This window comes from Nipponia nippon, unplaced genomic scaffold (genome assembly GCF_047370975.1).
Source record: "Nipponia nippon isolate SJK-2023a ecotype South Korea unplaced genomic scaffold, ASM4737097v1 scaffold_6, whole genome shotgun sequence".
NCBI lineage: Eukaryota > Metazoa > Chordata > Aves > Pelecaniformes > Threskiornithidae > Nipponia > Nipponia nippon.
The window spans coordinates 39,402,564-39,429,463 of NW_028262380.1; the positions used below are offsets into that span (position 1 = coordinate 39,402,564).

General features: G+C 39.1%; 1 protein-coding gene across 1 annotated transcript; it reads left to right on the forward strand.

Moving 5' to 3' along the window:
* The first annotated feature begins 606 nt into the window (after nucleotides 1-606).
* On the forward strand, nucleotides 607-20,615 carry AGA (aspartylglucosaminidase). The gene is made up of 9 exons (XM_009474920.2): nucleotides 607-767; nucleotides 2,768-2,921; nucleotides 3,573-3,685; nucleotides 10,216-10,328; nucleotides 11,310-11,424; nucleotides 13,444-13,519; nucleotides 14,345-14,452; nucleotides 16,593-16,726; nucleotides 17,556-20,615. Exons 1-9 carry the CDS (start codon nucleotides 617-619, stop codon nucleotides 17,654-17,656), a joined length of 1,065 nt encoding a protein of 354 aa, XP_009473195.2. The 5' UTR covers nucleotides 607-616; the 3' UTR covers nucleotides 17,657-20,615.
* The last annotated feature ends 6,285 nt before the right edge of the window (nucleotides 20,616-26,900 follow it).

Genomic DNA, 26,900 nt, shown 5'->3' on the forward strand with positions numbered 1-26,900 from the left:
GATCCAAAAATGCACCCGTCGTAGAAATGTCTCTGTGCTACTAAGACACTTTTGACAAAGACTTACACGTTAACAAGGCGGCACGTAAAGATGCTGCATGTGAATCTCATGAGCGTACATGGAGATCGCTTTTGAACACGTTTTACTTGGTGTGCCCCTGCTCCACAGCCCCGCCACCGCAGGGCCAGCCCAGCTCAGGGTCTCTGCTGGCACCCACGCACAGCCCATCCCCGCCACCACAGCTCATCTCTGGCACTCCAGCACCGGTAATGCCATCGATGGATTGTGACTTCCACACAAGGAGGCTGGCTTTAACACACATCCAGACGTACAATAAATATAAACTGTATTTTAATCTGCGTTGGGCCTTGGCCTTTGCTGGGAGGCATTTAGGCTTGTCCTTGCCACAAAAACGTTCCTCAGTAGGCCGCCCTGCGGTCTAGAGACTGGGCAGCTGTCCATCCACACAGACCGCCTCACTCTTCAGTGCCGAGCAGCGCCCTCCGCTCGCCTCTGCAACCGCGCGGTATCCCTCCGCCGCGGCTGGGCCGCGTGCGCATGCGCCGCCGCCGCCGCCTGGTTGGCGGCGGGAGTGAGGGGGCCGGGCCGGGTGGCGATGGCGGCGGCCGCGGGAGGTGGCGGGGGCTGGCGTTGGCGGCTGGTCGCGCTTGTCTTGCTCGTCGTGCTGCAGCTGGCGGGCGTCGCCTCAGGCGCCTCCTTGCCTCTAGTCATCAACACCTGGGCGTTTAGGAAAGCCGCAGAGACAGGTGCCCCGGTGGGGGGCCGGGCCGGGTGGGCGCGGGCGGTGCCGATCGCTCCCTCGCTCGCTGCTCCTCCTGCTGCGGGGGCCTCTGGCTGTTGGTGCTGGCCTAAAAGCAAAATAAGTCTCTTAGGCGTGACCGCGCTTATGTGTGGCAAGAAGGAGCGGCCTGTGACCCAGCTTCCGTTAAAGGGCTCTGGCTGCAGCGGGCCCGGGCTCCCTGCTGCCCGCTCGGCTCCCCTCACGGGTCAGAGCGAGCCTGGCAGCGGCAGGGAGGCTGCGTGAAGCGCCTCTGCGTGCTTGGAGCCGGCCTGTCTTGGCTCTCGGGGAGCTCGGCCCCGGGCCGGGCGTCGGGGAGCCAGGTTGCCTTCATGTGGGCAGGGGCCAGGCCCCTGAGCTTGCGTTTGCATGGGTGGTGCGCTGTCGCTGAGCCCTGCTGTTGCCTCAGAGCCTGCAAGCAAACGGTTTAATTTTCAAGGTTGGGCAAAAAGCGTTAAAAAAAAAAAAAAAAAAAAAGAGGGCAGTTATGAGCTGTGGAAAAGCTAGATTAAAAACATTCTTTTGCCAATAATGTGGTTTACACTCTTGTGGCTGTTCACAGTGGTGACTTGTTTTTAATAGTGCCCTTCTGAGATTCATTCTTGCCCCCAAAATTTAGATAGTTCTGAATATTATGTTTTTAGAGCTCTGTGTTGTTTTCTGACGTCCTATTGATGGTCAAAGCAGGTTTTCCTATGGCAACATAAATTAGTTGTGAATACTGATTTTAAAAGATTCATAGGCTATTTTAGCGTAGGGTTGTAAATAACTCCTTATTAGGGAAGCTTTGCTAGTGAAATGGGTTACCTATAAAGCCTTGTATAGGTCAGAAATGAAATAGTCATGAAAACTGCAAGGCCCTTGCTGTGCAGCTCTTGAAAGCTTGTGTTAAGGCTACTCACAGCCATAAAGGTAAGAGGAATTGCAGCAGTACTCCTCACACTGAAGTTTATAATAAAGACAAGCATATGTGAACTTGGATGCTAGCTATTAAGCCTTACTTTTTGTTGGTGCAGGCGGTTTCATGCAGTTGCATGCAACATTTGTGAAGATGAGGCTTCTTGAGATGGTTGAGACAGTGTAATAGTTTACTTCTGTCAGAAAGAGCTGGGCTGTAGCCCAGCTTCTGCTGCCTCCCCTGTGCTGGGTCTGGCAGATGATAGAGTACCAGAGCCAGCAGAAGGAGGAAGAAGCAGGATTGTAACTGTCAATGGCAGCAAGCTCAGGCATCCTGGAAAATCTTGCCTGAGGTCCAACCTTGTGAAATGTCATATGTGCAAAGCCTTCAGGCCCAGTTTACTCAAGTCATTTCGTTTGGCACATCTGTAATGTCTTACGAAACTGCACCATGAGCTAGATCCTAAAGAACAGATGACTAAGAGTTGAACACGAGAATGTGGAGACTGTGATTTCTTGTGTACCATTTCCACTTTCTTTTTGGTCTTATGTAGTTACTGATGTAGGTTTAGATCTTTTAGATTACTGTGTAGTTTAGATCTTTTTATTCTGCAGCTAGACACTTAGTATTCTCATATGAAGCTTTTGAGGGCTGCTTGTTATAACTTTTTTGTTTTTTTGAGATAAAAATTTTGCTTCCCCCTTTCCCTGCCCGCAAAAGGCTTTAAAGAAACAGTGATAAAGTAATGGTTGATTCTGGGCGGAGGAGTTTGTTTAATATATAGAAGTTGTGATGATTGTTAGTAAATAACACCTTCCCAGTCAGAAAAAAAGCTTCATTTCTCAGTCAGAAACACTAATCAGATATGCAAGAAAAACAGTGCTTAGAAAAGTACTGCTTTACATTCTTTTGAATATATTTATATTTTGACTTTATTTCACCTATAAGTTATAGTTCACTTTTTTTCATCCACTTATGTAGTGCATCATGTCCATCTTTAAAACATTCTTTAAAAGCAGTAGTCGAGACTGTGTTCACTGGTGACATCTAATTATTTCTGTTGATTACAGCTTGGAGAGTATTACAGTTGGGAGGTTCTGAGCTGGATGCGGTTGAGAGAGGCTGTGGTCAGTGTGAGATTGACCAATGTGATGGGAGTGTGGGATACGGCGGAAGCCCAGATGAAAGTGGAGAAACAACACTGGATGCAATGATTATGGATGGGTAAGAAAACTACATGGAGAAAAGAATGATCCCTGTAATTTTTAGCACACTTTAATGTAAGGGTTGCTACAGAGATCTTGTTGGTTTAGGGCTGACTGTGGGACAAGTTATATGTTAACTTGTGGAACTAGGAAAAATACTTACCTAATTGGTGGAAGAGTAGCTAGGCATGTTTGTTATTGAATCTTTACATGTAGTGCAGTAATCTGGCTCTAGATAAGCCGTTGCAAAGCAGATAGTTAGTAGTATTGTAAGCTTTCCCTTTACATTCATTCCATAAATACTTCACTTCTGGAGCAATTGTCTTCTATACTTCATTTACCATTTAAAGCTGTCCTGATTAAAAAGTAGTTGCAGGTGTGTGGTTCATGTTATGAGTTTATGTAACAAAATAGTTACTCTACTGGAAATATTACTGCGGATGGAGTTATTGTTACTTGAGCAACATCCCCATGCCTGTGAAAGGAAACAATATATGTATGAAATTTTTCACCTGCTAGTGTTATGCCATCGGTCTATGGCATAGAACAATTCAAGCAATATGTTAAAGGAGCAAGCTTTATCATTTAGATGAGAACAGATTTTTGTCTAATAAAAAATTTACAATTATTCCTGTATTTTTAATAAGTTTTAAATATTTCTTGTTTCCAGCAACACCATGGAAGTTGGGGCAGTTGCGGATCTCAGACATGTAAAAAACGCAATTGGTGTAGCGCGAAAGGTCATTGAATACACTAAGCATACATTATTAGTGGGAGAGTCAGGTAATTATTCCTTTAACTGTTTCCAAGTCATACCTTCTTCTTAAAACACTTCCTGTTAAAATTGCCGTAGACTAATCTTGGTAATATAGGTGGAGGATTCCCTGACAATCAAATTAATCTAGCCAAATAATTCAGAAGTGTTTACTCTCTTATTACGTGTGTATGAATTAGGTTTTAGTCGATTATTTGGGCATGAAAAGAAAAATATAATTTTATGGTCTTTCCACCAATTTAACTGCAAATATTAACTTGCAACCCCAAGGCTTTGCTAATATCACTGATATCAAAGGTATCAAAGATTATTTATACAAGACACTACAGAAGCTGTTAGATGTAGACATTTCATTTAAAACCATGGAGTAACTTTTTCTAAGGAATGAAAGAATTATAGACACTACGGTTACATTTTACTATTTTAGTATATGTTGAGCATGATTACTGTATTTCATAGTTTAAAAATATGAGTGAGAACTTGAATGTGAAAAACTGCAGTAGAGACTGTACTCCTAGGCACAACAAAAGAGCGATAGCAAACTGGAGGAATAGTTGAGCTTTTAAAATATGAGCTGCTGCTGTTAGAATAATACTGGTTTCAAGTAGGGAAGATACATGAGTAGTGAGTGGAAGGTTACTTGGCTCACAGTTAAGGACTTTTAAAATATATGTTCCTGCTCAGAAAGAAATGTGGAGATAAGTGTGGAAATTGACATTGGAGCATTAAGGGTGAGTCAAGTGCTTTGAAATTGATAAGAAAAGATAAAAGATTATTGAAGAAATTAATGTGTACAGAATGATAGAGAAGTAAGTGCAACAGCAGTTTTTTGGTCGAGTAAAATAGAGCAATAGAGGGAGGTGACAGAAGGTCTGAAAAGAGAGAGAGATTTGCAGATTCTATTTAATTTGAGCAGTTGGCCATGATTAGGTTACAAGTGGCTTTGGTAAGAGAGATTTTACAGGTGATGCTGAAACAGAAATTGGTCAGGTGTTAAACAGAGAAGGAAGAAGTGCTCATAATACTCCTTTCCCCATCATTGGTAGTTATCAAAATATTTTAATTTTTGACTGGTAGAATGAGCAGAAAAGATAAAGAAGATGAAGAAACAGGAGAATTAAAGTGCTGATTTAAAATATATTTTCCAGCCTGAGAAGATAACTCTGCATAATGGAGTCATGTGGACAAGGCTGTTACGCTGAGTCCTTGCTGTCAGTGAGAACTTCCTCAAAAGAAACTGTCTAGCAGTATTGGCAAAAGAAAGACAGGAAAGCTGAAGATAGATCTGAGTAAAAATTGGAGATGGTGATAAATGTTAGTGAATGAATCAAAGCAGTGGGGAAATTGAGAAAGAATAATATTTCTTGTGAAGCAATGTATTTTCTGTGGAAATAGGAACTTGGATAAATGAAATTATAGTTAGCTTTACCAGGTGACGATTGATAAAGAGAAAATAAAGCTATAGCTTCAGAAGAATATATTTGAACCTTCAAATCAGCATGTGAGAGAAATGACAGTTTATTTTCTAAATAAAAATATTTACATTTTCACCAGAGAAGCTAGCTAGAATAGTAAAACCTTTTATATAAATGTATATAAACTCTGCAGGCTTTTTTATTCAAGATGCAAAATTGCTGAGGTTATTCCTTACTTTTTTCCCAATAACTAAACTGCACTTTTATTTTTATATATTTGGTGATATAATCTGGAAAAGTATGCCTGTCTCCTAAAATTTCATTTCTATGAGTGGTTGACACTAGAGAGGAGGAGGCGGCAAACTGTGGCATGCATTAACTTTGTGCTGTTCATCATTCTCAAATGTGTGAGCAGTACATTGTTCCTGGCAGTAAAGTTTCAGTGAAAGTAACAGGAAATTTTCGTCTTCAGTGTTAAAACCACTGATGGAAGCTGTTAGAGTGCCATGACACCTGAATAGTCTTCACAGTTCTATTTACTTTGATTAAAAAAATTGAAGTTTAGGTATTTTAAAAGCTTTGATACATAGAGAACTTAAGGAAGAGGATGTATTACAGAATCGTTGAGGTTGGCAGGGGCTTGAGGTCTTCTGATTCAACCCCCTTTACCCCTGTTCAACCCGCCCACCCTGTAGGGCCACCTGGCGCTGGTTGCCCAGGACCATGACCAGATGGCTTTTGAATATGTCTAAGGAAGGAGGCTCCACAACCTCTGGGCAACTCGGTCACCCTCAGAATGTAGAAGTGTTTCCCACTGTTCAGAGGGAAACCTCCTGTGTTTCAGTTTGTGTCCATTGCCTCTTGTCCTGCCACTAGGCACCACCAAAAAGGGCCTGACTCTGTCTTCTTTACACCTCCCTTCAGATATTTTTATACAGTGATGAGATCCCCCCAAGCCTTTTCTTCTCCAGCTGAACAGTCCCAGCTCTCTCAGCCTTTTCTGATGGGAGAGATGCTCCAGTCCCCTACTCATCTTTGTGGCCCTTCACTGGACTCTCTCCATTATGTCCATGTCTCTCTTGTACAGGGAAGCTCAGAACTGAACACAGTACTCCAGGTATAACCTCCCCAGTGGTAAATAGAGGGGAAGGATCATCTTCCTCGACTTGCTGGCAACACTTCTCATGCTGGAGCCCAGCCTGCACTGTTATCTGCCTTTGCTGCAAGGGCACATTGCTGGCTGATGTTCAGCTTGCTGCCCCTCAGAACCAGGTCTTCTCCTGCCAAGCTGCTTTACCACTGGGTAGCCCCAGCATGTACTGCTGCATGGGGTTGTTCCTCCCCAGGTGCAGGACTTTGCACTTCTGTTTGTTGAACTGCATGAGGTTCCTGTCAGCCCGTTTCTCCAGCCTGTCGAGATCACTCTGGATGCCAGCATAACCCCCCCAGTACTTCAGCCACTCTTCCCAGTTTTGTATCATCTGCAAAATTTGCTGATGGTACATACCTCATCCAGATCGTTAATGAAGATATTGGACAGTATTGGACCGCGTATTGACTCCAGTGGTACGCTGCTAGTTACTGGCTCCAACTGGACTTGATACCACTGATCACCACCCTCTGAGCTCGGCCCTTCAGGCAGTTTCCAGTCCACATCAGTGCTCATCCAGCCAATAATTCAGCAACTTCTCTATGAGCATCTTATGGAAGACAATGTCAGAAGCCTTATGAAAGTCAGGGTAGACAATATCCACTGCTCTCCCCTCATCTCCCAAGCCAGTTGTTTCATCACAGATGGTTAGCAGGCTGATAAAGCATGACTTCCTTTTGTGAAGCCATGCTGACTACTCCCAATCACCTTCTTGTTGTTCATGTGCTTGGAAATGGTTTCCAGGATTACTTGTTCCATCATCTTTTTGGTGATTGACATGAGGCTGACTGGTCTGTAGTTCCCTGGTTCCTACTTCTTGCCCTTTTTGAAGACAGTGGTGGCAATTGCTTTTATCTGGTCTTTGAGCACTTCTCCCAGTCACTGTGATAGTTTGAAGATAAATGAGAGTTGTCTTGCAACAACATCAGCTAGGTCTCTCACTACTTGTTACATCGCATCACAGCCCATGCATTTGTGCATGTCCAAGTTGCTGAAGTATTCCCTGACCTGATCTTCTTCCACCAAGGGTAAGTCTTTTTTGCTCTAGACTTTCCCCCTGATCTCCAGAGCCTTGGATTTCTGAAGGTTGGTCTTGCTAGTAAAGAATGAGGTGAATAGGGCATTCAGTACCTCAGCCTTTTCCATGCCTTGTGTCACCAGGGCCCCTTCCCCAGTCCACAGCATGCCTATGTTTTCCCGTCTTCCTTTTGCTGTTTAGGTACTTATACAAGCCCTTCTTGTTGCCTTTGACATCCCTCGCCAGATTCAACTTTGGGAGGGCTTTGGCTTTCCTAACCTCGCATGTACATGCTGAGACAGTGTCTCTGTATTCCTCCCAGACTACCTGTTCCTGCTTCCACCTTTCATATACTTGCTTTTTATCTTTGAGTTTACCAGGAGCTCCTTGTTCATCCGTGCAAGCCTCCTGGCATTTTTACCTGACTTCCTGCTTGTTGGAATAGACTGGCTGTTGATCTTAGAGGAGGTGATCCTTGAATATCAGCTGGCTTTCTCAGACCCTTCTTCCCTCCACGGCCATGTCCAATGGGACTTTTTCAAGCAGATCCCTGCAGAGGCGAAATTCTTTTCTCCTGAAGTCCAGGCTTGTGATCTTGCTTTTTGCCCTGCTCCCTTCTCTCAGGATCCTGAATTCCACCATATCGTGGTTGGTGCAGCGAAGGCTGCCTTCGACCTTCACATCCACAGCAAGCCCGCCCTTGTTTGTAAGTATGAGGTCCAGCAGAGCAGCTGTCCTCATTGGCACTTCTGCCACTTGTGTCAGGAATTTGTCATCAATGGCTTCCAGAAACCTTCTAGATTGTTTATGCCCTGCTGTGTTGTCCCTTCAGCACATGTTGTTTAAAATAGCCGTGCCTCTGATTATTGATATAATTAAAAGAATTGCTAGTCTTTTAACTTTCAAGAATGTCTGTACCTGTGCCTTTATTATCTCTTTTTGAAATTATTTCCTTTTCAGTGTTTTCAGTGTGGGGAAAAAAAAAATCCAGACAAAACTAGTAAATAAAAAATAAAAATGTCTGATAGTGTGAGTCAGCAGGTTCTAGGTCTGGAAATGAAAAGTCGAGTCAGAGGCTGTGAACACTGAAATAATTATCCAGTGAAAAAAATCATTCAAATTTGATAACCTCTAAAGTCTGAAGTCATATTGTTGCATCATTTTCACCCAGTAAATGAAAATTTAATAAATTACATTATTTTTCCCCTAAGAAAACATGCAAAAAGAGGCTTTGAGAATGATTCACATTGGGGAAGTGAAGAAATCATTGTATCATATTGCATGAGAAAGCTGAACCTGTGACTTACACGTGAACAGTTTTTAGCTAATTGCAAGCTGTGATGAAAGCTTGTGCCATACTCAGTGAAGAGGATGGCAGTGTGGTGGTGATAAAATCTACCTTGAACAAAAGAACTCATGCAAGTCAAACCCGATGCCATCTTTTACTCTTGTTGTTGTAGATGTAAGCCAGAATATAACCAAAGCTGGTGTGTTTTTACAGCTAAGGTTTATAACGACAGTGGTGTACGTAAAAATGAGTTGGTGTAGCTTTTGTTGAGCAGAGACAGATAACCACGCTGATCAGTTCTTGCAGTGTTAAAAGAGCTGCTTTCTCCATTCATGGCCTGATTTCTTTAGGAAAGGTCATAGAAAACTGGCAATAAAAGCCATGTATACCAATGTAGAACTGAGTCTAGTGAGGACATTTGGTGCAGAATGGTTACAAGTGAGGAAAAAAAGAATAATTTTGGTTATCTGCCAAGAAATTTTCAGGTTTGTCTCCAATAGATAGGAAAGTTTCATAATCACAGTGTGCCTGACCTTTTCCTTTTTTGTCCTAGCAATAATTAGACCAATAACCCAAGTAAAAAGTTCAGAGAGTAAAAATGACTAATTCTGCTTCCTGGAATAGAAATAAGGCTTCAAAAGTCATGAAAGAATGACTGGCAAACATGCACAAGCACAATTTTACCTAAAAAAAAAAACAACCAAACAAACAAAAAAAACCCCAAACCTGCCTGTTTATTCTAGAAATGGGAAAATAAATATCTGTTTAATTGAACCTGTCAGTTTTCTTTTGCTCTGAATGCAAAAAGACTTTAATTGTGTCAGTTTTTAAGAAAAACACAGAAAAGCTGTCCAGAAGTAATTGAAGGTTTTTCTTAATTCTTGGACTGGAGAAGCTTGTTCAGCTCTGTATTATAGTGACATTATTATCAAGGATTGGTAATACAAATTGTTTAAGCATCTGAATCTAGCAACAATATCTGTTACTAGGTAATATCAAAGGTATCCACAACCAAAAGATGAAAGAACAGTTGATCTTTTCTCTTTTCCGTTTCCCTAACTATAAAAGCCATTCTTAGTAGTGCAGCATTTTTTCATTGCTTGTATTGGTATTTCTTTTGCTCCCTTGACACATACTGTATTAATTTTCAAAACAAGGAAGCAGTCAATTTTAAAGCTGCAAGAAAGAAGTGTAATATGATGTAAGCTGGTGGATTGATTTCTGCAAGTATCAGTGTTTTAGTGGCAAATGCTGTGCCGCTATGTCACTTACGTTTCACAAAAGACTAGCTTTTTAAGGAAAATATACTGTTATACTGTTATGTGTATCATTTATTTAAATATTTCTGTGACACACATAGCCCAGGCCGCTCTTGCATCCAGTTGATAAGAGAGTTGAATTTGTTTCTCTTCCAATGGTAAAACTTATATGTGTTAACATAGTTATAGTGAATTGAGGAAATTTGATACTGCCAATAAAGGAAGAGTTTGTTACTGCACTTTTACATCGCTATAATGGTTGATACTGCTCCCTGAAGACACATGTCTCATCTCGATAGAGAATGTAGAATTTCTTGATTTCTAGATAACATTACATGACTGCATTATCATAAAATACATAAAAATGTGAATAAGTTAATGTTTTTGGTTTTGTTGTTGTTTTTCAAGCCTCCCTGTTTGCTGTAAGAATGGGGTTTCCATATGAAGATTTAACTACCCAAAAATCTCTTTCGGTGTATTCAGAGTGGCTTAATCAAAGCTGTCAGCCAAACTACTGGAAGGTACAGTACAGTGGTGGTGGTGAAGGGAGGGTTTAGAAAGTCAGTAATGCAGCATTGCCTCTTCCTTTCAGCTTATATTGAAGTTGGGCTTTACATGTGAAGAAAAATAAAGTTTTGCTTATTAAACAGAACAAACTTGCAATTACCAAGCATTTGGTAGACTCGGGAAGAGTATGCGTCTAGCTCTTATTTCTTAGATCCTGCTGGTTTTGACTTTGCTGCAGTAGTGTTTTGGTGTGGGAATTAATTTTTTTTTAGCTCTAAATTTGGACAAGACTTCTCAAACTTAACAAATCAGTGCATGTATTTTTTGATGCATGTATCAAATTTCTGAAAGAAAATCTTACAGTAGCAATTAAGATCCTTAAATAGTTGGAGAGGCTTTATGCAGACCTGTGAACACATCAGATTAGTGCAGCTGTCCGTTAAACTTACCTGTTGTGGTGAGGTTGGTTTGTTGTTTTGGTTTTTTTGTTTTGAGATTGGTGTTACAGATTTCTACATGTTTGTACACAGTCTTCATTGTTTCTTGGATGTGAAATGCTGCATTGCTGAACCATTTTAATTCAATACATATTTTGTTTTTCAGTTGTGAAAATATCTTGACTGATACTGACTTAACAGTAATATCTTGACGTTAGTAAAACAAGCTCAGTTCATCTGCTTGTTTTCTTAGCTTGAAAATATTCTTCATTTTGCTGAAGAATGAGCTTTTTTTTTAACCAGTCAATTAAGCAAAGAAGAATCTTTACTTTGAACAATATAACTTTCTAGTAGGAAAAACTTTTTACCATATAATACCAGAGGTCAGTCTTTATTCTTTAAATGAAACAACTTGTGGGATTTCAGTACAGGCGTATAATTTAAGTATTGGGCATCTGATACCTGTGTAGTAGATTATAGGTATTGATTGTAGTATTTTTAAATTTGCGTGTAATGAAGCATAATATATTATTCATGCAAATCACAAAATAATTACAGAATGTGGTACCAGACTCTTCAAAATCCTGTGGACCATACAAACGGCCTGAAAAAGTAACATATAAAGAAGAACAGACCTTCTCGCAAAGAAGTGTTCATAATCATGATACTATTGGTAACAACTTTTGGTAACTCTGATGCTGATTTTTTTTTTCTCATTCCCTTACAGGTTAAATCATGCTAAGTTTAAAGAAAAGTATTTCATATAGCCATTATTTCCTATTTATAGTGGTTTCAAGATTCTGTTACTTATGTGTAAGGATGGAGTGCCTAAAAGTAGGATTTGGTGTTTTGTTCCCCCCCCCGCCCCCCGGTGCACTGGCTGCACAGCCACTTGCTTCATTTTTTGCCCTTAGCTATTTGTTCACTGCCCTACTGCTTTTCCCTCAGATACCTTTGCATAATTGCTTAGGCAGCTATGGATGCTTAGAAAACCGATCAAGATTAAAAATAATTATTTTTATCTTGATTATGGTTAACTTAGGTCAAGTCTCCCCTGTAGCCGTCAGACCAACTTAAAAGGCTTTGCGGTTATGGAAGAAATGAGTACACAGTCCTGTTGCCAACCAAAAGCAATGTTTGTCAAACAGTCCTTAAACTTATAATATAAAGCTTGCTTTCCTTTTTCTTCTATTCTGGCTTCTGACTAAATCAATAAAATTTTACAGAAACTACTATGCTTAAAGCAGATTAGCAGTAGTAGTCCCAAAAACTTCTAACAGTTTACTGATTGAGGACTGTTAATTGCTAAGCCTATAAGCTGATTAACGAGCAGATCGGACAAAGAACTGGAGCAGTTACAGATTCATGTCTTTCAAAGCTTTATACTTTGTAGTCTTGAAACTTGCACTTTTTGGTTTAGTCTGGATTTTTCTCAGTTTAGCAATTTAGAACTTTTTGCCTGACAGTATTTGCAATACCAAGAATTAACAAGCTGTTTCAAGTGTGGATCTTTCTTCTTTGCTTCCAGTCCATCCTACTGATAACCAATTAATGTACTACAGAAGTCAGGCAGCCTACCAAATTCTTAAGTTGGTAGGTAGCTTTCTTACTGGATATACAGTCTTCAGTATGTGCTAGAAAACGCAGAAATTGTGGATTGTCAGGATGAGAGGGGAATCTGCTAAATACAATTCAGGAATTGGTGTATCATTAAGTAGTCCTAAGCTGTTTTGTAGTAAATGATGGTGCTTATGCTTGTACTTTCAAGTTCTCCCACCCGCTTGTTTTATATATGAAATGTCTCATTGACTAACATTTTGAGAAGAGTCTTCATTCAGAAAGCATTTAGGAAGTTGGTAGGAACTGATGCCTTTCCAGTCTTTTTGCAGAGGCTAACGGTGGCCATAGAGTCGGTGCCTCTATGCTTTTAGCTTCTACTGGTCAGGAAACTTTTCTATGAGAAGGAGGTACAGCAGTACCTCAAGAGCATTCAGCTCTTTGGATTCTGCTTCTTGGCTCTCACTTTGTACTGGAGTTCGATGCCAGCAGCAATTTCTTCTGTCTCTTAAAGAGGTGAAGTCTTGCTCTGTGGAGAAGCAGCTGATCGCAAATCCTGTTCCAAGTGGCAATCTAAGCTTTTCTAATATGAGGCAGTGGCTTCCTTGTCAGCTCAAAATATAGCAAGGGGTAGGCTCATCCACACATTTGATTGCCTGTAATGTAATTCTTGTTACTTTGGTAGGCAGTATTTCACCTTCTGCCAAATTTAAACTCATCCTTCTGACTCTTTTTTTTTTAATTTCCCTCAAGCACCATTTATAATTTCCAAACTTTGTTGTTCTGATGGTACTGGTGCAGGATGTGGTGACACCCGGTACTTGTTCTCTACTGGTTAACATAGGTGTATATCAGGAGACAGTGGCTGCTTGTGCAGCAGTAATGTACAACTCTGAACAGTGTGGCACTCACTGTTCTAGATTCCTTTTTAAGCTCTTGTAATACCTCCAAAAAGTTTCCAAATGTATTTTAAAAAGAACTTGTTTTCTTTAAGAGTACGACTTTCCTGTGTTTCAGGATATCAGTAATTTGGATAGTCTGGGTATTGTGGTTCTGTTTTATAACCATAGTGCCATTTTAATAAGTTTGTTAGGAGTGTTTCTGAATATGTTTCATCCCTGTTTAAAAATTTCAGGTATGGTTGTAATCGGTGGGAGTGGAACTGTTGCTTCTGGGACATCTACTAATGGTGCAGTCCACAAAATTCCAGGGTTAGTATCTCTGGTTTTACAAAAAAGCTTTTTTCCCACCTCATTTCCTATGTTAAGTTTATCTAAAGGTTATATGTTTTAGACTGTGATGATCACAAAATGGCCTTGTTTATTTCTGGGCACTGCCATAAATCCTAATACTGAGAAACTGATTCAGTTGCAAGATGATTTGTGTTTGTTCGAGGGAATGCTTGTTTTTCAGCTTGCTTAATGCACCATACAGAGAGACAAACAACTGGCACAGTAGTGAGGCAACTTGTAAGGCAAGGCACCAGAGACAAATAAGGATTTTGGAGAGGTGCACAGTCTCCAAAGAAATGTGCATAGAATCAGAGGCCCAGGCATGTATTTTGTCTTTGAGATTTTTTTCTGCCCAGTTAGGAATCTTGTCTGTCAACCAAGTCAGACAACAACTGGATTTAGCAACAAGTTATTGAACATACTAATATCCCCAGCTGCTTACTGTTGCCCACTGGCTAAACCTTACTGCCCTAACTATAGTCAGTATAAAAACAAACAGTTGTGAATTGGAGCTGGATTAAGCCTTAGGTCAGCCAGGTTATCACAGATCACTTTTATCAGTAGTTTTAAGACAAGACTTCTGACTGCAGTGGAGTGATCTCTTTACCTGTTCTGTTCTCCTGTGGGTTTAACACTAACCCAGCTGGAGGCAGTAAGGTTGACAAAGTTAAAAGTGTGCCTAAGTCATAAGAACTTGCCAATATCAGGCAGGTATTATTACGTTAATGCAATCCCATTGGAATTAGTAAATTATAGTTTTCTATAGTTTCCAGTTTTTGGGTTTTTTTCCATTGTTCACTACAGCCGTGTAGGAGATTCTCCGATAGCTGGAGCAGGATCCTATGCGGACAGTACAGCCGGAGGAGCTGCAGCTACTGGGGATGGTGACGTCATGATGCGCTTCTTACCCAGGTTTGTCCTTAGGGCAGACTTTGCTAGCTTCCGCTAGCAAAATGTGAACTCAGCAAATGAAGTAATTGATTAAAAAGACAGTCTGACTTACTGGCTGCTGAAGTGGGAGTAAAGGAAGGAATGGCAGGGGAAAGAACAGTAGCAGAATCAAGTCATCCTTATGATCTGTCTTAAAAGAAGTGACTTTTTAAATATCTTGATGACAGATCCCTTAATACTGCCAAGCTGTGAGCAAACAGGCAGCAGGTAATGAGTATATTCCCAACCTGCATGTTTTTCAACAGAACTGATTAGCTTTCTCCTCCAAAATGTTTTGTTGTGTGGGAAATAAGTGATATAAATTGTAGAAAGGATGAGGGGTGAGTCTCAGATTACTCGGGAGGGTGGGGAGGTGTCAGTGTAGTAATCCTATGTAATTGCATCTAATTTGAAACTGGAGGAGATGTTTTAGTGCTGTTGTCGTGGTTGCATAACCTGCGTAAAATATGGCTGTTTTCATCACTGAGTCTTGACAGTCATGCTTGTGGGTCAGTCTCAGCAGGAATGAGTTATGGAAGTCCGTGCTGAACATAATGGGCACTGATGCTTGAAGGAATATATAGCAGTAGCCTTCATATTACTCAGATGCTTTTTCTGAAACTCTGGCAGTTATGAATGCCTACTAGCTGTTGCATATTTACAAATGTCCTCAATGAGTTTCAAGCTGTTCCAAGCCAGTCTTGAAATAAAAGGCAATTGACAGCTTCATGAATTACCCTGAGGTATCAGATACCAAAAGTAGTAGAATTGAGCTCCACTATGAGGTTAATCAATAAAAGCTTACATTACAGTTTAGCAGCCTGAAGGATTTGGCTGTAATGCTTAAAACATTTTGTGTTGGCACCAATGGGTTTTCGAAAACAATTCAGACTGGTTAATCACAGGTTCCTTGTAGATACAGATCTTTCCTAATTCCATATTATCTAGATATTCCCACATGAAAACAAAGAATAGAATTGACCTGCCAAAAGTGAAGGAAGTGTCAAGTAACAGGCAAAATTGCTAATATTTTTTGTCTGTCGCCTTTAAGATAATAACATCTTACTGAGTTTTTGATTAGTGAAGAGACCCCTGTGAAATATAGCTTTATGTTCAGATAGTTCTCTTTAGATAACTTGAACCTATTTGATTGTTAGAATAAATCAAAGATAATAGAGACTCTCAAAATGCAAGGAAAGTTCTCTTCTGTGGTACTTTGATAACACCTATAGTTAATGCTATCTGTAGATGAGTCTTAGTGTAACGAGTTGGTCTTGGTACATGCATCTTTCAAAATAAAATCTAGTGGTGTTTGCTTGTAAGTTATATTATGCGTTATCTTTTAATCTTCAGGTTCTGAAAGAAAACAACGACGAAAGTAGGTTTTTTGCCTTTGAGGACATTTTGGAGATGCAACTGATTCATCTGAAGCAATGCCCATATAGTCATTTGTCTAATGATACTGTAGATACAAAGGAACTTGATTTTCATTATTCTTTCATTTACCGTGAGAATTTTTTTTTAATTGGCTTGCAAAAAATTTGAAAGTGGCTCAAAGTCTTGATCAAAACAATGTACCTTCATATTCATGAAATAAAGAAAATGTGTCAATTTTGAGGTTTTCAGAAACTTAAGGTTTTTTCTGAAAGTTTTTTTTTAATGCTTACTGAATTCAATAACTTATCAGTAGTGTAATAAGGTCAATTTTCATCAAAAAATTATCTTGACATTGGCCTTTTTGAAAGCTAGTAATAACTTTTAATGTTGAACTTAATCATGCAATGAAAAATAAAAGCCACTAGCTCTTTAGCTGCTTCTTTGCAGTTCTTTAACTGATCTGTTGCTTAGCCTCTTCTACTGCAAATGATCAGTTATCCCAGGCTTGGTTCTGCCTTAGAATGATAGATGGCATAGATGACATCTTGCAGTCCATTTTAGTCCTGTTTCTAATTATTTTTCGTGTAGAACTTGAGTAATAATTGCCAATATGAAGTTTGGCTAAAGATTATTTATTATGTGTTTCCATTATTCCAAGAAATCAAGGTCTGTCAATGGTATTTTAGAATGTATAACCTGAGTATGGCTAACTGTCTGGGTGTGGGCTTGGTTTTTTTTTTTTTAGTTATCAAGCTGTGGAGTATATGAGGATGGGAACAGATCCAACTGTAGCCTGTCAGAAAGTTATTTCCAGAATCCACAAGTATGCTCCAAAGTTCTTTGGCGCTATTATATGTGCCAATACAACTGGAAGTTATGGTATGTATTTTGCTTAACAGACAAAGCTTGTTGACCCTAATTAGGTCACAGAAGTACAAAACCATGGGTGGATCTTAAAGCAGAAGTCTTTGAACACTGCAACAATACTGGCCATTCATAATGCCAAATGCTGGTTAGCAGGGCAACTGTGTCCTATTGTGGACTTGAGATATTTTAATTTTTCCTCTGCATTTTGATGTCTTAGGCTTTCATAAAATTTATGCAAGTCTGAGGAAAAATCAAAAATATTTACAACCTTCATGTGTTTTCCTGGACTGTGTATGATTAATTCGAAGGTTTTAAAAAAGAATGCTTATGCCTCCCCTAGATATGGCATAAGGCAGGGAGAATGTGAATGTTAAGCATAGCTTCAAAGCAATCCAAGATCAGTCATTGTGCCAGGCATCTCATTAGTGAACTCTTAGATCAGTAGGAAATGCAATTTGCTAATCAACATGGCTTACTTAGTTAGACTGCTTATTGCTGTTCTTTTGATCCTTATTTCCCATAGTTCTGTGTTTAAGAGATTAGTGTTGGAGGAACTCATTAAGTTAATCAGGATTGAAAGAGAGAGAGAGATTTTCCTAACTTATGTTTCTGTTTTGAATTGTATTATAAGGGCATTAATTGCAGTATAGCAGTCAGTAGCACTGTATTTTTACTTAAAAATTAAATACTTTCAAGATGTCTTGGGTTAAACAGATTGTAAAAGAATAATTACACCATTGTAGTAGAATTAGTACCTGGGTCTTTAGATGATAAAGTACAATGACAAAGACACTAATTCTAAATGTAGCATATTATACTTTTTTTCTTCTTTCTTTCCTAGGTGCTGCATGTAATAGAATTCCAGGATTCACTCAGTTTCACTTCATGGTTTCTAGCCCTTTGCTAAGTCAGCCAACTGAGCAAGTAGTAGATTGCATTTGATTTCTTTTGTCATGTTAACATCTAAACTTAGAGGAGGAAAGTGCTGAGGTTCCCCAGGTGTTACTTTTTAAAATGGTTGTTTATTTTCACTGTTAATCATGTGAACAAGTACAAAGGTATGTTGATGGTGCAGCTACTACTTCACTGTTTTTAATATCTTCTGCTTTATTATGGCTTTGTGTAGTGCAACTAAGCTTAATCTGTAGTTTCCTAATGTAATTATCTTGGTAACTTATTCCTAAATTATTGTAGATTAGTACTATAATCTAGAGCAAGGATTAAAAAACTGACTCTCTGTAGTTTGAGGGAAGTGAACATAGTTGCAAAATTACAGTTAGTGCTGACACTTTCACAGTTAGCATAGGCAATTTATCTCTGTTTAAAAATCTACGTTTAAATGAAATGGCTGAAATTGATGTGCTTCACTACAGAGCTCTCTTAAGTCATGAATTTAGTAGGCATCACCTTACATCCTAACTGAAGTTTTAAACTTTTGCAAACCTGACAATGAAACTATGGTTCCAAATACCACAAAAAGTTATCTGTTGCATATTTACTTCCAAGTAATGCCAAGTTTCATCTGCTTTTGGGGAAAGTAGAGCTTTCATCACTGGAAAAAAAAACTTTCAAGAGAGCTCAAAAAGTGGACAGGTGGTTATACACATGCAAAGAGATCAAGTGTCTAATGGCTCTTATAGTTTGTCTGTTTTCATGAGAACTAAGTAGCCAAAAGTGATGAATAGTAAACTTTGAACTGGACCTTCGCTTTGCTGTTTAGAAACGTATTTGGCAGAAGTCTGGAATAAAGGGCAGGGAGCGGGAGGGGCTCTGCCTCTACACATGAGACTTATTTTGAGAATATTTAATTGTCTTTCTAAGATTTCATACATGTTTTCTTTTCTCTTGAAAAGAAAACTGCATGCAAATGCTGCAAATGCTGACAAGCAAGGGAAGGGGGTTGAAGAGTAGTGGAGCAGGTTTCAAAGCTTTAAGAGATAAGGAGCATCTCCTTGTGGACCTTTCTAACTTGTTTCACAACAGCTGAGAATACATTTGAATAGAGAGGACATCCAGAAGGCCCTGGTACTACAAGCCTTCAAGGAGTATTGCATTGGCTCTAACGGGATGTGAAGACAGGTGCAAATCTTCCTGTTACCTTTTTTTGTAGTGGAAGTTATGAATCTTAATCACAGTGATTTCCTTGTCACTAGTATGCTGTGTGCTTGCTCTTTCCCGTAGCACATCTACTCCTGCAAAGGAGCAGTTGCATACCTATAGCTGACGAAGCTGGGTTTGTCACTTTCTGTGTCTAGAGATACCGGGAATCATTTGCAATAGAACTTCAGCATCTTGCAGATTGTTCCATAGGTATTTGATGATCTGCTTGATTGATTGTTTTCTTAACTTGGTGGCTTGCTGATTATTTGATTGAATGTTTGCTAAACTTGAGCTAGGAAAAGTTAAAAGGGGGGAGCAAGTAAAATGAGCATGTCTTGTCATAAACACTTTAATTATTCTTTGTCTACTTGAATAAAATCATTGGGTAATAAAAGCACACCTTAATGTGTCGTTTATAAGTAAGGTTGTTTAGGTGCTTATGTACTGTGCTTTAGAGTGATTGCTGCCTTATGTTCTGAGTTGGTATCTGTGAAAGTTGGGGAAAAAAAAAACATTCAAACTAGAATAGCCATCTTTAATGGCCTGCTGTTGAACTTCATCAACAAAGTAATTTTGTGATTTGCTTCTGTCACTGGATTTTTAGAGCATCTCATAGCATAGAGTTCATTGTAGGCCACAACAAGCTTTAGTCAAAGAAGCTCTTACTGAATACATCTGCAGTGGTTTAAGATAAGTTTTCTACCTGTCCTACCTACAACCCTTCTGCCATGGCTGCTCTATCTTCAGATAACTCAGGCAGTCAAGTGCAAATAGATTCATAAAATCCCAATGGTTGTTACTTTGAAGATGGCATTGTGGATTGTGAACATAGACAGTTCAGTACTGGCAGCTGAGTGGTAATGTCTCAAACTGCTGCTGCTGAATCTACCAGGATTCAGTTTTGAGAGAGGTTGGGAGCATCCATGGCTTGCTTTCTAGTGTGCTTATGCCACGCTGTGCTAGCTAGTGTATGCCTCTAGAGGCTATGAGTGCTCTATAACAGTGTACCTGAAGTCACTAAGTTACTGTAACTTAGTGTATAGTCAGCTCATCTATACATGAACTTGTCTCCATGAGACATATGTACTAATATATGTGGGTTAATAATGTAGGTTGCTTTGTCAAACTGAATTAGTTATCATAAATGAAAGGGTTAGTTTGTGTAAACTATTCTAATATATTGTTAATTTGATAGTGTATTAAATTGTAATATTTATACATGTGCCATTCTGATGCTATGGACAGAATTCTGAATTTAAAAAATAATTTGCTTAATATATTGTGTTAAAAAATATTTCTTTAAAGGTTATGAGTAATAGCGCTGTTCTCTTATGTTTAGCAGACGCGTGAGTTTTTTTAAGAAAGCTTTTTACAAGTACAGACCCTTGCCCAAAGTAAGCAAAAACTCTGACAGTTCCTGCTGTGGTTGCAAAAAAAAAATATCTTACTGTTTCTGATTTCAAGGAATTTTGTATTTTTAAGTTTTTACTCTCAAACTTCACTACAAAACGCAGAAAAAAACCCTACACAGAATATGGGTATTTGCAAGTTAGTGGTACAGTTGAATGCATCCTGTCTGTAAAGTTGTGCATTTTTTTTTAAGTCCAGCTGTGTTTTAAGTTCATTAGCTTCTAGCTAGCGTGCTTTTTTCTATTTCTAAAACTTCTTACCAAATTATCACTTCATCCAGTGTAGGCAGAAGAAGAATCTTAGCTCAGTGGTCTGACTAATGAAGCCAACTATGCCATGTTTTTGCATGCCACTGAATTGTTCTTTAATAAAACAATCTGTATGAACTCTGGCAATGTTTTGTATGCACTTATTGAAGAAAACTTCCCTGTCATTTCGCTGTTTGTACATTACCACTGAAATATGTCTTTTCTTCTGTAACTGCCTCAATCAGGAATAATTCAGATTTTCAGAGAATTCAAGGTTGGTCTTTCAGATGGAATCTACAAGTAATTCTATATAAACTGGAGTCAATCTGTTATCTCTTCACAGGGTGAAAACAACAGTGGTGCTGATGGCTTTTTCACTTAGAAATTCTTCTTCTAGCGTTTGTTGTTTGGGTTTACTTATTGCATGACTGTTGTAAGTCATTAACAACTCTGCATCTTTGCTTTGAAAGAGAATATGTGTAGGATTTCAGTTCTGTTATCAGTAGTCTGTGTGTGTGAGGAAACATCAGTGATACAGTTAAATTTACTTTAGCTCTAATACACAAGTCGTATATGTTAAGCACTGAACCACAAATGTTCTCACTGGGGGGTCTGTTCATTCCTCCACATAAGTTCCATTAAATTTACAGTAAAAGAACATTACTGAAATGTCTGTGGAGCAGGTGTGGCAGAATCTCAGGATTTTATGACTAGCTTTGTTATTGATTGTTTGAGCTGCTGTCAGGCAGCAAACATTTTTAGATGTTTGTGCATTTAACATTATTTGCTGTGTTTTCATTCTCTTCTTTTTTTTCCCCTGACAGTTGGAATCAACGTAGGTAAATACACCTGCTGGTACAATGCTCTCTTGGTGCAATTAGCTGATATGTTTACAATGACAGGTGGTGGTCTGTGAAATAAAAGCAATAGCAACTTCAAAGTGTGCCAGTTGTTCAGGGAATTCCTCTTACTGGTGATTTCTTTTTTTTTCTAGTAGGATAGGGAAAAATCTTTGAAAGAAAAGTTTTTTATTATACTTTTCCCAGATAGAGTTTTACAGAAACAATTGTGTTGTAAAAGTCAGGGGGTTTTATTGGTTAGAAATGGTGATTTCGGAGCACTGCGTGGAAAAAACTTTCACGTGTTAGATGAATGGGAAGCTTCTTTGTTTTCACCCTTTGCATACTTTCCAGGCCGACTCCGAAATACGTTTCAGCTCTAATTCTACTTGTTGCTAAATTATTATTTTGATTACTGGTATTGTATAAAACATAAAAAGCGGCGAGCTCTGCCGCTTGAATGTAGTTGTGAAGTTGGGTTGCATTTTATATTTCTACTTTCTTAGCATTTGTCATGCAAAGATCCTAAGGAATAAGAAATTCAGTTTAGCAAGAAATCCAGTGGCCTTGGTTTATTTGAATATTCTTATGTACAGATGGGAAGAACCTGAAGTTGTTACTTTTCCAAGACGAGCATACAGAGATTGTTATAGAACCTAACCCTCCCAACAGGAGAAAGGCTTTTTGTGAAAGAGTGTACACGTAAGGCTGATCTTCCCACTGTATTTGCAGACTGTATTTAGTCTTTGTAGAAAGTCAGGGTAACTGAACAGGAAAAATGCATTGTGATACTCTCTGACACTTGAATTTTTTGTTTTTGTTGTTACAAGATCAAAATGTTTAAGATACTTCTCTGTTGAAGGTTTAGTAACTTGAATTCACAAGTGTGTGTAGTCTCAGTTACAGATGAGCTTTTTGTCAAACGCTGACAGATTTTTTTTAATTTTTTCCTACCGATTAATTTTTTGTAAAAGAAATGAAATTACATATTTACATATAGACATTTACATAGTAGTGCTTTATAATATTGTATTAAGCAACCGTAATACTAAATGAGCTTGTAATTGCAAAACTGAAATGGGAAATATAAACTAAGTCATTTCTCTGACATAGAATTTTAGGATCTGGATGTTTTATTGTTTGAAAGTCCGAAGAATGTTTGCCTTCATGTTAATTTCTACAGCTATGTTACCACATTCATTTTACTCATAGCCTTCACTTAAATTGCTGCATGGGTTCCCTGTTGTTTCACAGGACCTTGACAAATTAGATTCTCTTCAGTTCTGTGGGATAAACAAGGTTTTTAGGCAAGTTGTTTTCACTTGTCACCTAAATTCTCCTGCACCCCTTCCCACCCCTCACTTCTGCCCCATGCAAAAGTAATTTAGTCTGAGGCTTAAAGTAGATTTTAGGATGACTGTTGCTAAGGGCTAGTATCACATACTGCTGAAGCCATTTCACAAGAATTTCACAGAATCACCTCCAAACCAAGTAGGTACATTGCTTATAGTTGCTACAAACTACAGCAATTTTTAAAATACTCTCTGGTCTGTCTAAAGCCTTCTTCCACGTATAGGCATGCTCCTTTTCCTACCTCCCGCCTCTGAAATCAGAAGAATACTAGTGGTTTTTTTTTCCTGTTCTCCTGCCATTATTGGTACTTTGTACTTTCTTCAAATGTGTAGTTTGTTGTTTTATGTTTTCTCCATATTTATTTGCTTTCCTGTTGCTATCAGCAGACCTGTGTTGTCATAACAGCTTTCTTGACACATTCTGATTATACCCATCCAGGTTGAACTGTTGGTTAATTTTCTTTCTGAAGTTTACTTCATGTATGATGTAGACTGTCTTGTATTATTATTTTGCCAAGTAGTATTTGGTGGTGAGGATCCAAGTTCTGGATGTTAAGACTTCCTAAAGGTGGCATAATTCCTCAAGCAGTTAGTCATTTTTCTGGATGTTTGAGAAGACTACTGTGTACTTTTTTGGGGGGGAGGAGGAGAGTGAGGACTTAAGGTTTTTTTGTGTGTGTTTGTAAATACAGAAAATAATAGATTATAATGTATTGTCCTGAATTAACTAATAGTGAGTTAGTGATTTAAATGCTGGCTACAGAAGTTTCATTTTTGAGGGTTGAAGGAGGAGGTACTTAAACTGAGAAGCAGTATTGCAGTAAATTCCAGTATTGCAGTACTACAGATTTAGGATTGTACTTAGCTAGGTCATGAATGCTTATTGTTCATAAGTAGATGCTTGATGGTGTATGTGGTTATTTATTGAATACACTGTGACAGGCTATTTGAAAATAAAAATGGTTGTGCTGCTAGCTTAATACTACTGGATATTCATTGTTACGAGAAAAATTCTAAGGCAAATTATCATAGATCATCTGTATGGATGAAGGCTGGGTTGGCAGGCTGATACATAGAGAAGTATAAAGGAACTGAAACTTCCCATAAATTAATATTTTTATCTGCAGCACTTTTCCTGAGCATTGAGGAGCAGCATAGAGCTGACAGTTCCCCACTTTTTTTTGTGTAATTAATTGTTTATCTATGTAAGATTTTTTTTCTGACGGATTTATAGTAATAGATGAAGCAAAACATTATAGATTAAAAGGGTGAATGTAAAAGTATTATAAACAGGTCTAATTCATATGCAGTCAAGTGTGTTTTGCTAATTTGGTTGTTAACTGAAGACTAAGTTGTATGTTACAGAGTAGAAAATAAACTACGTTGGAGTAGCTGTAGTGTTAATGAACTCTAACTATTTAAATTCAGTCTTTACCCATTCTTAGGAATCCGTCAACATGTAAAGTCCTGCGATCTCACTTCTCAGCAAGAATTATGACAATTTTTGTTACTGCTTAGTGAAAGTGCTAACCCCACAAAATGGGTCTTTAGGGGGTAACATCACTCTGCCGCATGGGCTTAAGGATGTTAACAGGCTTTAACTGATTTCTGCGGTGCTACTTCTCCTCCCTGCCCACTCCCTCTCTTTGCTGGAGGTTCCTGTGCCCGTACCAGGACTGGCAGACTGAGTGTATGCATTCACCCAAATAGCTTCATGCCAGATCCAGCAGGTTAACCTCTCTGACCTCCATCTGCACTTTGCACTGAGAATAGCAGATGCCTGCACCCCATCCCACTGGCTCTGCTGTGGGATTCATAACTTCTGATCAAAGAGCAGTAACAAACAGCTCCAGGGCAATTTGACTGCAGCTGTTTGCTGGGGGAGCGTGCATCAAAGCCCTCAGGTATGTATATAATGCCATCCTCATTCCTGTGAATTGAGCTCCTAGGCTCATAGTTACAGCAGTGGTAATAAAATCCACAAAAAGCAACTATACTGAACAAAGAACAATTAGCTAATAGTGAAGTGGTGAAGACAATTATGTTTTAAGCTTTGTCCATCTCTGGAGTATGGTTTCAGCTGGATAAAGATTTTGCTTCCCCGAAAGGGCTGGTACTACCAGCATCCTCCAGTATGTGTTCTCTCCTCAGTTATGCAATTGGTTCTGGTGATTATGCAGCTCCACAAAATGAATCAGCTTGCTGGTCTGGCTGAAAACTAATCTTTTTTTCTTTTTTCAGAGCATGAGTAAGCAAGCTGTTCTGTTTTGCCATACAGCCACCCAGCTGGTAATATCAACACAAGGTAGACTGCAGGAATACACAGTAGGACACTGAGGAGCACAGGAAATTATCCAGCTGGTGACAGCACATACTTAAATTGGCAAAAGCAGAGTCTTCAAAATTTTCCAGCAGACTGAAGTAAGGTGCCTGTCTCTCTGCAGGTCTCATGATTCAGCCCTCAGGCTAGATGCCCATCCTATTATTTCTCTCCAGTAAAATTCAGCAAGAGACATGAGAAATCAGGATTTGAATCCAGGAGACTCAGTACTTCAGAGAGCTTTCTCATCGATAGGCTATTGTCATGTTGCCCGTATTCTCTCTTCTATCATGTAAATATTCATTTACGATGGGTTTCCCATCTTCAGGATAGGAAAGCACAGGGTCTCCATGCAACCTTTTTCTCATAGCCTTCTCTTCATTAAAAGGTGAGTTTGAATTTCTTCTGAGGAGGCTTTACAACTTAGATCTTACACTTCAGAGCAACTGCTATTACTACAATGCTTTATGAAAGTGTGAGCAGCACGAGTGCAGACTGCTTGAGTGGCTATTTAATTGAAAGTTGCCGTGAGATGCGCTTTGTGTTAACACCACTGTTTTGGACAGGCTACTATATTGGGCTCTGAGGGGTTTCTGTCACAGGGGCGTCTGGTTACTGAATCACAAAGAGGTTTAGGCAAGAGACAAGTGCCAATATGCTCAGCGGAGCTAAGATAACATCTCCAATCACATTGAAGAGTAGAGCTATAACCCTGTAACTTAATTTGAAAAATCAAGTCTCTTTCAGAGTTGAGAATAGAAGTTTGATCTTGCATGAAGTTGTACTTGTGTAACAATAACGTAGTGTCTCACTATGACAGATGTAACTGCTAATGCCAGATAAATATTCCAGCTGTCGTTTATAATTGTCATTTATGTACCTTTGGTCAGTCTTAGCTATTCATGGTATGCCAATCAGTGTCTTTCTTAACCATTATGTTTGACTTTGTAGCTGTGATTTTGCCACACTTAGCATTTGGGAAGAACTTCAAATGCATACTAGAAGTTGAGGCAATTCAGTCATATAATAGAGCATCTCATATAAGTGCCTCTAAAGTATCTCTCACAGTGAATACCAAAATCACTGAACAATACAGAACTACTGAAGCCTTTAGTCTCAGCATGCAAAGATTAGAGTGCTCCATCCTTAGAAAGGGAAAAGTTGCCCTTTCTTGGGAAGATCCAAAAGGGACTTAGGTACCAGAGCCCAATGTTTTTAAGCTTTATGGGGACCTCAGTACTTTGTCTCAGGTGCTGCTTTCTAACTTTGTAGTTATCCCACATCTCCTGTACGTGTTTCTCTTAGTGGGGATGCATAAAACCAGTAACTCCTAATGCTAGGAAGCTGACAGGTCCTCCAGCTCTGGTCATTCTCTTATTCTTCTAACTCCAGGGCCTGATTTGACAAGGATGCTGATGTAATGAATGCTGCTCAGCAGATGGCTAGAGTGAGTTTGTGTGTCTGTGGCTTCTTGCACTTGCTTGTTCTAATGACTGTGCTATTAATGTGAAACATGAAAATCTGTGTACAAATAGTAACCTGCCTGATTATCCTAGAACACTGAGGCCAAAGAATCTTTTCCTCCTTATTCTCCTATACTAAGTAGCAATTAATTTTTACAAGGCGAAACAGTTTCAGTAAGAAACATGAGATTGCAAGGAAGATACCACATGAAGATCTCTTTCTCTAGAAAGGCAGAAGTAAGATTCCATGAGGATACACATCCTGACATACATCTGTTCCTCTGCCAGTATTGGTTAGGTAGGACATGGCACCAAGCATCTGGTAAGCATTTCTTGAATACAAGTAGAGCTCAGAAAATGAGCTAAGTTCCTGAGCAGTTCACTGACAACAAGAAATTAAGGGCAAATTTCTGGTGAGTAAAGAACAAATGTAGATTTCTGACATAAAGACTCT